General features: G+C 34.1%; 1 protein-coding gene across 1 annotated transcript in view; it reads left to right on the top strand.

Annotated features, from left to right (window-relative positions):
• Positions 1 to 4,801: 4,801 nt before the first annotated feature.
• Positions 4,802 to 12,588, top strand: part of LOC118743799 (transient receptor potential cation channel trpm) — a gene marked incomplete at its 5' end in the record, with an annotated part of 161,503 nt that continues 153,716 nt past the window's right edge. The window contains 1 exon segment of the mRNA XM_036476564.1: positions 4,802 to 4,938. Coding sequence (XP_036332457.1) covers positions 4,802 to 4,938 — 137 coding nt within the window.

Genomic DNA, 12,588 nt, shown 5'->3' with positions numbered 1-12,588 from the left:
CATAACCACATAACCTGATAACCATGCAAGCGTGTATAACCTCATTTTGATTATGGTCCAACTGCATTCAAAATAGCTCTCAGTATTTAAAATTTACCAACGATTCGGGCAAAAAGCAAAGCAAGGTAGTTTGTTTTAGAACCTTGCTTCGAATAAATACTACTTTTCTAAGTGTAACTTTGTTGAGCAGAAGTCACTTTCATCAGTAGATGACCAACAAACAGTCTTTAAGAAAATATCAAGGCTTAATAATGATCATCATAGGAATAATTTGGCGCTTACACTTTTGCCAAGTGTTTGTTGTTAGACAAATAAGGGGACCTAAAATTTGACACTGCCTCTGAATGGCAAATGATTTTGTCAGAAGCTTCTTCATGACAGAAATACACTCGCAGGCTTGCCATTGCCTGTCGAGGGGCAACCGCTTCTAGAAAAAACTTTTCCTAACTTAGATACTGCCCCCACCAGGAATCAAAGCCAGGTCCAGAGAGTGATAGTACGCACCTTTAACCACTCAGTCACAGCGACCATCAATACATACTTACTTAGTTGAATAATATTCTTCTCATTTAACTTTTTGCTACCGACGACCGTTATACCGTATAACCTTGTCACATCAATAGCCCGAAATATTTTATTAAAACAAGTGTGCCAGCTTGGTAAGCATAAATAACCGTTTTTCTTTCCCCCTTCTTTAAAGTGACCGCTATTATGTACCTACCTAATTTCGAGGACTTTTTAAATTTTCAACAAAAAATATAGAAATAAATTAAGTATGCTCTTTGCTATCATTTGCACACTAATTGCCTATTTATGAGCTGTAAATAATAAAAAATGCAATTAAACGGTGTTTGTCTCCTCAAAAAAAGGTTAAACAACACTTTGCAAAATTTGTTCTTTGTTGGCTTTTTAAGGTTTTTGCTTGTCTTGTTAGCCGTATATAAATACATATAAATATACATTCAACATATAAATATATACACACAAATACAAATTTACCAGTTTGTGTAAGAAACTTTTCTTTTTACTCTTAAGAAAGTACGAGTATTTATTTGTTTCATTTGATTGTTCTTCACTTCAATGCACAGCCATGCACTGTTACACACATTCACATGCACATAAAAGAACTCAGGCATTGCATTAAAGGATAAAATTAAAGGTGAAAAAGTAAAATAGGAAGTTAGTTGACGAAGATAGTTTTTTATAGTAGTCAATTTAAGAACTAGAAGATGTAATTATCGAAAAGAATATTAAATAAAAAATAATAATTTAAATAAACAATAATATAAAGTAAAAAAAAAAAAATTAAAATTAAATCAAAATGTATGCGACTGTTACGAGTCTTGCCGGCACAGCAGTTAATTATGCGTCAAGTGGAACCTGGAAAATCTAATACCATAGACAGACGGCAAAGATAATCGGGATTAACGGCGCAGTTAGGTAGGTAGGTAGGTAGGTAGGTGTAGCTGCCACTGCTACGCAGAGACTCACATAGTTTTCATTACCCTTTGCTAAGCCACGAAACTCACCAGGCACCTAGAGTCTAAGTCTTCCAATTTGTCGCGGTAACTAAAGTAAGGAGACCCCAGAAAACGACCCCTACTCCTCGATAAAGCCGGACAGTTACAGAAAAGATGGAGAACTGTCTCATCCCTCTTTAGATAATATAAGCTTCGACACCCTTTCGATAAAATTCTCCTATAAGCAGCTTACACCTGGCGAGGAGCATACTAATGCGTTTTTGTTACTCGGAAGAATCTTCTTGGAAATATGCTGGTTGAAATGGAAGAAGATGGGCTAGGAGTAGAAATACAAATGTAGTTCCATGTATCCCGCAGTGTTGTTATTAAGATTTGAGAGGTGCCTTCACGCGTGGACAAAGCCAGCCTGAATGGGAAAAATTAGACGCATTTCATATATCATTTGCCATACCAGCAGCTTAAAAACCCTACAACAAGTAATACGAACAATCAAGACGCAATACGGTGCCCAATGCTCACCGTCCCAATTATTTAATCAGTCGAATGAAGCTGACTAGGGAAGTTTGTGCCAGAGGCTAGATTGACGTTGCAGCATTGCATTATAAACTTGCTCTGAACGTCAGTAGGTATTTTGATCAGAAATCTCTTCAATAATGTACACACTAGACTACAGTGTCCGCCGATGACCGCGGCATTCCACTTCGTATGAACCAATCTTAGGAAAATAGGTACGGGACATTAGTGGACGAAAAACTCCAAAGATGATCTGAAATTGTTGTATTCCGCGCACGGTGTGCTTTTGGAACACTCTATGGGAATTGGTCGTACTAATATAATTTCGTTCCATAATTAATCCTTTAAAAACATTTTTTAAATTTTACTATACAAATCTTGTTTATTGAATTTTTTATGAATGACTTGCTTGCACAGGCCCGTCTCCCAAATTAATATCACTTGAACAACAAATTATAACGATTTTGAAGTTGAAGATATACACAGAGAATAACGGTTGGGTCCGCATTTCGACTGAAAAAAGTCGTACTTGTGACTAACGAATAAATTGATATTCACCGAAACAGAAGACACTATTTTTTTCAATTTAGTCCTTCCCACAAATATAATCCACATCCTGCGTGTCGTAAGATACAAACGTGGTTTTAAGGCCCTAATCCTTCAATGAACGCCACCAGGAATCACAATAGGCCAGGCGAAGATTTGCGTCCCCTAACAAACACAACACAAAAGTGGTGAGAGTATCCCGAACTGAGGGCATCCTCTATCTGTCATGGTGCAAAGGAAGGCTATCTTCCTCACCCACGTCAGCAATCTTATAGATAAATTAAGGTGTAACCAACCTATGATTGTCGCGTTCACTCCATGCCTCCTGTCCACAGAGCACATATACCCCCTCTGTATCAGCAAAGGCTACCATTATGTACTCACCTGCTTCCAGTTCCACTGAGCTGAATCACAGAACTCTTCACTTTGGTATGCATGTTGGCGAACACTAGGGAGGCTTTACACAAAAAAACCTACTTTGCTCTAATGATATCTAATTTACTTTTCGACCGTGAATCAGATTCCATACTGATTGGTCTGAAGCTTCGTAATGTAATGAGTGGGAACGTGTCCAACTGCTAGAAAGGCCCTAAAGCTCTTAATATAACCCCTATAAGCCTGACTACCCCCATATCAGCATCTTAACATACATGCCGTCTTACCCTCGGTGATTTTAATTCGACAAAATAGGCTATAAAATACCGCACTGACTGCCGAGTAGCCACTCTTGATGATAAGTACCAGTTTAGTCTAGACTTCCATATGTCTATCTGCGGCAGGAATCAACCTGTTACCCGGAAAATGGGGTTCGTAGAGAGTGCTAATATAAGATCTTTCAGATTTTCTGAGAGAATCCAGCCGTTAGGTTCTGCTGGCAGTCTCTTTCACGATGTCAGTATCACTGCAGAGCTCTCTAGAGCAGCTTAAATACGTTCTCTTATATGCGTTCTGCGCTATATAATATTCGGACCAATCCTCCCGTTTTCGGGGTTTAAATGCCCTTTGAAGTAGTTTCGTGGATCTTTTATTTATGATGTTTGGTAGGTTTAACGTGCCATCATGTGACCACTTTTCCCCTGCCTGCTTCTTGTTAGCCGACACCATTCGCAAAACAACCAATCAAAGTACTGGTTATCTTGTCTGGGTCGCTGCTTCAACGGATTTCAACTGTCTAAGTTTTGGGAGATCTGGTATTCTCATTTCAATGGCCAACCCAAACTTTGCCTTTGAAGGAAGGAACCCGATCTTTTGGCGCGTGATATTCAATGAATCAGATAACTCGATAGCCAGGAAAGCGTGAATAACATGAATAAAATAAAAATAAAAATAAAAATAAAAATGAAATCAAATATTATAAAATTTAGTCAACTACAGCCCCAATAAAGCTGAATAGAAATAAAGAATTGTAGTGCTCACATCCCCTTATAATTTTAAGTTTAACCATAAAAAAAAAAATGTGAATAGCTTTTCTGACTCCACTGTATCTTTAGTCAAAAACTTTATTTTGAGTTAGTGAAAGCGTATCTTTAAAAAAAGTTTAAAGTTCAAAAAATGATGCACAGAGAACGATCTAACTCGCATTCTCTCTTCTAAATTTTCTTGCAGATGCCAAAATGTTTGCTTTTATAAGCTGATAGTAACAACGCCAAAGTTACGCTTTGACTAACTTAATGCAAACCTCTATAATTTATGTGTTCAAATCTTCCACAATAAATGATTCCATACATAATTGGCATATAACTATAACACATCTCTTTCACAGTTTTCGATAATTTTAATTTAAGATTAATTTGCATTGATTGATTTTCTGCATTTATTTCATTGCTACTTGTATATATGTATGTATGTATATACTTTTTCAATTTGTTATGACAAATTCAGTCAATTCAGTTTAAAATTTTTTTTAACCCATGTTTTCTCTCTATGACTCTCAACTAAACTCTCACTACTTTACTATCTGTTTCCTTAGTGTGTTTATGTTTTTTTTTTTTAGTTTGTCTTTTATTATTGTTGTATACTGTGTTTCCAATTAAGTATTGTTGGTAATTGTACGAAACTAAAACCCAAAAAAAAAAACGATATATTTTTACACAGAAACAAAACTAAGTACTTTTTCACGTGTATGAAATGTCTCAACGGAATGTAAAAAATATACCATTGAATGAATATAATAACAGTAATGCTAATTTTTTTGCTCATCAATTAAAAACTAATACAAATATAAAATCAACTAATCTTTGTCTCTTTTTGCAAATTTTCTTTTTAACTACCATTTGAAAATATTTGCTGATCACCCTGGCGCGCTTCCCGACCGGCAGCATACACCTCGCAGCTGGATTGAAACAAATTTCCAAAAGAGAGAATGCATCAAATTCATACCATCCAAAGATGAGACAAAGTGAGTATACAAAAATATGATTGGCCGAAAAATAGATTCACTTAAATCTTGTTATTGTAATTTTAGGACATAGTACAGTCATGTGCAAAATAAAAGGGACACGAAGTTTTGACCGGTTTTGGCGATTTTCCTTTTGTTTGCTTAATGTTTATTATTATTTTTTTTATATTTCATTATTCAACTAAAAGTTTATAAGTGTAGACTTCAAGCCTTGTAGAAAAATTTGAAAAATTAAGCAAAACTTTTTATTAAGCATTTTTAGCAAAAAATCTAAGTATGCAGTTTTGTAGCCCATTAAGTGCTAGCACAAGAAAAAGTAAGTTTAAAGTGGCTAACAATTCGCCTTGATTTTTGATATTTTTTTTTTTGCGGGTGGTGTTGTTATGTTCTTCTATACAAAAAAGAATCTCCAATATACTTTGTTTGGAAAAAAATGCGAGACACCAGCAGCAAAGAGCCACTTTAAATTTGCTCTATATTAAGCTGGAATTTAATGGGATATAAAACTTAGATTTTTATAAAAATTCTGTATAAAAAAAAAAAATTCGTTGTTGTAAATTTTTGTTGAATTTTCCTAATCTTTCGGCAAAGTTTGAAATTTAGACTCATATGGCTTTTTTTACATATTGCGCTGTATTAAAAAAAAAAATTAATAATAAAATTTAAACGAGCAAAAAAAAGATAACCAAAACTGGTCAAAATCTCGAGTTATTATTATTTTTCACATGACTATAATTATTAACCACATGAAAGCTTAAAATTAAAAACTGGACACCAGTTTTTGCCAATGTGAAAACGGCACACAAATGTTTGAGAATTTTTATGATTTATTGAGTAATTTTATAACTGGACATACATGGATACTGGACTTTGCCACTTTAAAATTGTACATAATTTGTTGGTAAAATAAAAGCTTTACGTTTTTTTGATCATCTAAAAGATGGACATAAGGTTTTTTCATTTATAAACAGGAAATAAATTGTAGGCCATTTTAAAATTAGATATAATTTTTTGGTAAATTAAAAACTGGACATAATAATGTTTCGTTATAAAAACACAGGACATAAACTTTTGATCAATTACAAATAGAAGCTAAACATTTGATCATTTAAAACTGGATAACGAAATTGATGATGACATGCGGATATAAAATTTTTCTTTAAAAAAATGGATGCGAAATACATACTTATACATATGTACAGTATTGGCCATATCTATAGCACCCCCATTTCAAAGTGATATTGTTTGCCACTTGTGTTTAATTATTAATTTTTAAGAATTATTAATTAGTACAGTTCATTCTCTAACAAAACCCATATAAACCCAAGTTTTAAACTTTGTAAAAGACTACAAAAAAAAAACGCAACAAATTTTTACCTAAATTTCAAACTTTTTTCTGCAGTGCTAGAATTTTTTTGAGTACGCAATTTTATAGCACATTCAATTTTAGTCAAACAAAGTGCAAGTTTCAAGTAGCTAAAAATTACCGTTGATTTTATATGGAAGTATCCCGCAACACCTTCAGCGAAAAAAATTCTAAAAAATTAACTTGAAACATGCACATTGTTAGACTAAAATTGAAGCGGCTATAAAACTGTGTACTCAAAAAAATTCTAACACTTCTGAGAAAAAAGTTTGAAAGTTTGTTGATTTTTTTTTTGTAGTTTTTTACGAAGTTTTAAGCTTGGGTTTATAAGGGTTTTGTTAGAGAATGAACTGTATTTTAATTGAAAATTCCTAAAAAGAAATAATTAAACATGAGCTGGAAACAATACCACTTTGAAAAGGGGGGTGCTAATGTATTGGCCAATACTGTATGTAAAAAGTGGCCAGAACTCGCAAAAAAGCAGCTGCTCTCAACACTACTAGCTCCATCGTTTGCCTCGTGTCTTTTTCTACAGACTTGTACTCATTTCGAAAATACATATCTACTACTTTAACCATTCTAACCAAAATTATTCCGTTGCCGTTTCGTCAAGTCATCAATTCAGTACTTTTCATCTCATTCCCACTTGTTCATTCAACCATAAAGTTATGCACGCTTCATTCATTTCCTTGAATTGCAAGGTAAGGTATACATAGATTAATTGATTTTACTAAATTCCATCAAATCTTATTAGCCAGTGTCATACACACGTACATAAATAAATGCCTATGTATCCACTATTGAATGTCCTTTGCTTTGCACGCACATGCTCACATAATTCTCATACACAAATTAATTATAATTTCCCTTTACTTCACGCAAATTGTGGCCATTTAAAATGATTTAATTTAGTTAGGTTACCAAAATTTTGGTCAATTTATGTGTGCAACAACGACGATGGATTTCTTGTTGATGAAATATCGATTATGTGCTTGTAATATGATTGAACTCCTTTCCATGCAAAAACCACAAATCAGATACTTTCGCACAAGTGAGGAGATGTGGTCATATCATTTTGCAGTGCAAAAATAGTTTTGGCTAATAGACTAATCTACCTCATTCATCATTCTTTAAAATCATCTGCTTGTATGTGTTGACAGTTTTGTTGATTTTAGGACTAGTAGCAGCACAGATGCTTATTTTCTTAGCCCTCATCGTGATTAAAACTTTAATAGTGTCAACTGAGTTGAAAAGGATCCCGATAAAATTATGTGGATTTTTCCAGTAATCAAATTTAATTGCAAATACTAAAACCCCTGCCAGAGCCTCTTTTCCAGTATGTGAGGGGCCTCTTAATACTACTATCACACAAATGGGCGACAATGCAGTTTTATGAGAAGCTTTTTCTTGGGGGCTTAGAAAATATGACTTTCTTACTTTTTTTCCGAAACTTTCCTCCCGTTTCTTAACGTGTTTTTACAGTCTCCGCGTTGAAGACCCACACATCTTAGCTTCATTTCCAAATCCGACAAACCATCACGAGACTCGCTCAAATCAACTTATGGAATCGGGCTGTTATCATGATTTTTAGACCAGTACGTTTTTCCCATCCATTCAGAGAGCTTTGACACGATCTCGACCAAACTCTTGGGAACGCGTTTGCCGCTATCTGTGACTTCTCGACCTGAGGGTGTTCTCTGCTCAACTCGCAGTACCGGCGTTTCGCTAATGGTTCTCCTCTATGAGGAAATTAATTTCTAGATGCTTTTCTCAGCTTATTCCGCTGTAGAATCGACCTTAAATATATTACCTTTACGCCCTCTGTTGTTGATTGAGGCTTCCGAGCATGGAAATATCAGTCTCCAAGTGCTACCTGACTGACCTTCGGATGAAAAACTTTAGATTCCATTCCCATACCCAATAGTCCTTTTGGTTCCTACAGCTTTCTTTGGTAATTGCCTTAGCATTTCATATAAGTCCATTCCGAACGACACGATGAGACTAAGTTTTTCCACCCTATAGGTGAAATTAGTTTAGAAATTATGATTCATCATTATCATTACAATTACTTGCATTATTATCATTAAAATTATCATATATACTGCAATTATCATTACCTTAAGAACTACTTTTTAACCGACTTCCAAAAAAGGAGGAGGTTATCAGTTCGTCGGAATATTTTTTTTTTTGATGTATGTTACCGCATAACTTTGGACCACGTCAACCGATTTCGATAATTCTTTTTGCATCGGAAAGGTAGTGTCTCAGAGGTGGTCCCATACTAATCTGGTTGAGATCCGATCAGTGGATCATGAGATATATATATATTTTTTATATGGGAGTTGAAGTCGGTTTTTTTTTTGCTAAAAATTACTTGCATCATTACAGTTACCATTACCACCATTTTACCACTGCAACTACCTTTCATTGCTAGTAAAGTTAGATGTTTTATTATCATTACTGTTGCCAGCAATATTATCATCTCCATTACCTTTACAAGTACCATTAACATTTAAACAATTACCACTTCCATTATCTCTGATATTACCATTACACTTACCAATACCATTACCGATACAATTTCCCATGTCATCGAAAATACAATTACCATTGCCATGAGAATTGCCTTGGCGAATCTTATTACCATTACAATCGCTAGTCGCAAAGTCATTAACATTATAATCACTAATGCCATTACCATTATAATTACCAATACCATTACCATTGTAATTACCAATACCATTACCATTACAATTATTGCATAGAAGCTTAACGCATGTCGAAAGATCGTACTAAAGTAGATGAGTCGTCATAACCACCTGATACGCTTGCCCGATAAAGTGACGGGTATAAAGGTGGATAACGGAGAACCTCGAGAAGTATGAATACGGCCGCGGCGCTTCAGTCATTTGATCCCTCTCTCTGTAGTTGTCATGCAGTCAGCTCATTACCCTGTAGAGAAAATCTCAAATTTGGAAATGACACAAAAACGCCGAAATACGCAAACTTAAATTTAAGTCATAGATTACAGATCGGTATTCTGTTTTTCTAGATCATGTAATTTTCCGAAGTTATTTAATTTTTATAAAAAAAATCCAACTTTAACTAACGAAAAAAATTGATAGTAATGTTAATAAAAGGTTTGAATGGTCAAGTGAAAATACGTAATATTTTTTTCGTATGAAGTATCAGGAGAGAGATCAGGAAAGAGTGTTACTCATACGCCATGTACGAGTATGCTATTTTCAAATTTTTTCCCTGATAAAGTTGGACCTTTTTTCATTTACAGTGAAAAATTAAAATTAAAATATTTTGCGAAAATGTTCTGATCTAGAATAACGCTATACCGATCTGTAATGTACGACCCAAAATTAAGTATACGTGTCTGGGCGTATTTTTTGGTATAATTTTTGCGTTCCTGCAGTGTGATTCGATTCAGAAAAATCAATCCATGATTTCTCTTCACGGACCCTTTCATAGTTGGCACCAGATTTAATTGCTGCCGATTCCGCCACTAACACCGATGCTTGGCTTGAGGATCCGTCTACTATTGTAACATCCTTCGGGATCTTGCTCACATTGGATACCCTTAGCTTCTTAAGATAAGATGCTTTTCATTGGGGTAGCCCTTGAATGATCTGGGACTGTCTTGTTCATAGGCAGTAGCATAGACTTTGTGTCTGCACAGCCGAACGCCTGGTACCTTGCGGCGATATTCGATGGACGTTTATTAGTATTAAAATTCTCCATAGATTGAACCCTTCACAGTGGCATAGCTCTACATATACTGCATATGAGCTACGACAAAAAGTAGTAATCGTGCTGCGATTTTACTGAAATTTATTATGCATTACTTTTGCCTAGGCATCACGTAATATGAAAGTGGGTATAAATTAGCGAAATACCAAGCATTTACGATTTTGGCAACCCTGACTTGGAAGCTCGCGAATCTACATAGCCTAGTTTAGGTTGCAGTGGTTGTTCCAGACAAGGGACGGCAAGGGCAGAGGCGCTGCAAGTATAAGTAGCTCTTTGACCGCCCCGATCGGCGCTAGAACAGAAGGATCTTTACATTGCGCATGCCCTTGTTTTTATCCTAGGAAAACGTAAATTTTTTTAGCAAAGTTTATATGGCACCATGCGGCCTTATATCTACCGTTCTATAGCCTTGCAATAAATTCTTAAAATCAACAACTTTAAAGTTCGTCCTTCAAGCTCAATATTTTATGCTGCTTGGCAGCCGGCCCAAAAGTTGTATAATACAGATATCAAATATTATTGTATTTATATTCGCACTGCTGTTGCCAAGACGCAATTATGTAAATCCGGCCAAAAATTGTGAAAGTCAGACGCTGCCTTGGTTGCAATTAATTACCGCGCTTTGCTGCCCATTCAAATCACCTTAAAATGAATTTTATAGTCGAAACGCTAAATTTATGGAATGGTAATTTTACCAATCTAATTTTCATAAAGCCATTTCATTACAAGCAGCATTAATGGATGAGCAGAACTTTGAATTTCAACAAAAAATTTGCTAAATTAATTACGTATACGCCCTGTAGATAAATTTTGATTCGTTTATAAAAGAAGAGTTTGTGCAAACGTGATTGTGTGTTGTGATTATTATATGATTTCGTTTAAAATGTGCTTATTTGGTGTTGACAAGCATAAAATTGTAAAAACAACAATGGCATACGAGTAAAAACAACTGCATTATACGGTAAGCAACACGTACATACATACATACGATTGCGTTTGAAAAGTGCGCGTCCATTATACAGACAGCTGTCTGCTATTGCAGTGACATTAAATTGATTGCTTCATTAACACATAATACGCAACGCAGCAGCAGTTAATGGGATAAACAATGAGCTCGCTTGGTTTGTTTTAAATTCTGTATTTACAAATTGGTTACGCAAAGCAACAGATATTCACTCAAAAATTTAAACAAATTCAAATAAAAACAAACAGGTAAATATTTGACACTCATTTATTTTGGTAAATATGAGGCCGAGCTTCTACTCTGATTTGAGCGACTTCACGTTACGGACGGTCACGGCAGCCGCCGGACGGATTTTTATGAAACTGTACAATATTATAGCTTATACATACTTAAGTATGTTTTAAGTTATATACTTATATATATGTATATTAATAAAGTTGCCAGCTATCTAAAAATCTAAAATTATTTTAAGGATTAATGGTGTATTCTAATTTCTACATTATAAAGAAAATAAGAAAATACACTAGGCGACAAATGGAAGTGTACGCAATGTTCAAATATAATATCCACAATTATTTTCATAAATACTTTTTTGCATTAATTAGCTATTTATAAAAAATATAGTGCATTATATAATATAAACCATATAAATCAAAGTTGCACACTTTATATAAAGTTCACAAAAATTCGTAAAATATTCATAAAAAATTAATTTTTTTTTTCAGAATTTCTAGAAAATCTTCGAGTATGTAGTTTTTTAGCCTATTCAATTTTATCCTTTTGGCGTTCATGTTTCAAACGGCTAAAAAATCCCGCTGATTTTTGAGCATTTTTTTAAGATGGATTTTTGCATTTTTTTTTTTATAAGCACGAATTTATTATGAAATAAAATGCGGGAGACCGTTAGCAACAAAATTTCAAAAAATCAACGCCAGATTTTGTAAATTGCACTTGTTGTATAAAAAAAAAAAAACGCAAAAGTAGTCTTCGAAAAAATTTTGATGCGCACAACGAATGATTTTTTTTTTATATTTATCCCTTAACTTCTGTTAGATAAGGAGCATGATAAAAATGCAGTACAAGGTAAATTCATTCTCTCAATTCGTCGGCCATGATTTTTTTTCTGACGTTTGCAAACATTTTAATTCATATAAAATTGAAAATAAAAAATGAAACTGTTCACAACTGTTGTTGTTTGATTTTCCAACTTTTATAAAAATTCGACGAATTTAAGTTAAATTTTATTATTTTTTGCTTCCCCATCAAAAATATATTATAAATAAACCTTCAAAAGTATTTTAGAAATAAACTTTCAAAAGTATTTTAGAAATAGAGCTAACTTAAACCCCTTTCGCTTCGACCCATATTAAAATATTTAATTTAACTTGTCATCTAAATTGATATTGATTTACTACCCAGGTGGCAATCTTCCTGGCTTCAACCTTTTTCGACTTCACAAAAAGGAGCAGGTTATCAGTTCGTCGGAATATATATATTATTTTATGTATGTTACCGCATAACCTTGGACCACGTTAACCGATTTCTACAATTCTTTTTTTTT

The sequence above is a fragment of the Rhagoletis pomonella genome, unplaced genomic scaffold (genome assembly GCF_013731165.1).
Source record: "Rhagoletis pomonella isolate Grant_MI unplaced genomic scaffold, Rhpom_1.0 Rhpom_scaffold_00007, whole genome shotgun sequence".
NCBI lineage: Eukaryota > Metazoa > Arthropoda > Insecta > Diptera > Tephritidae > Rhagoletis > Rhagoletis pomonella.
This window is presented reverse-complemented; position numbering and strand designations above follow the sequence as displayed.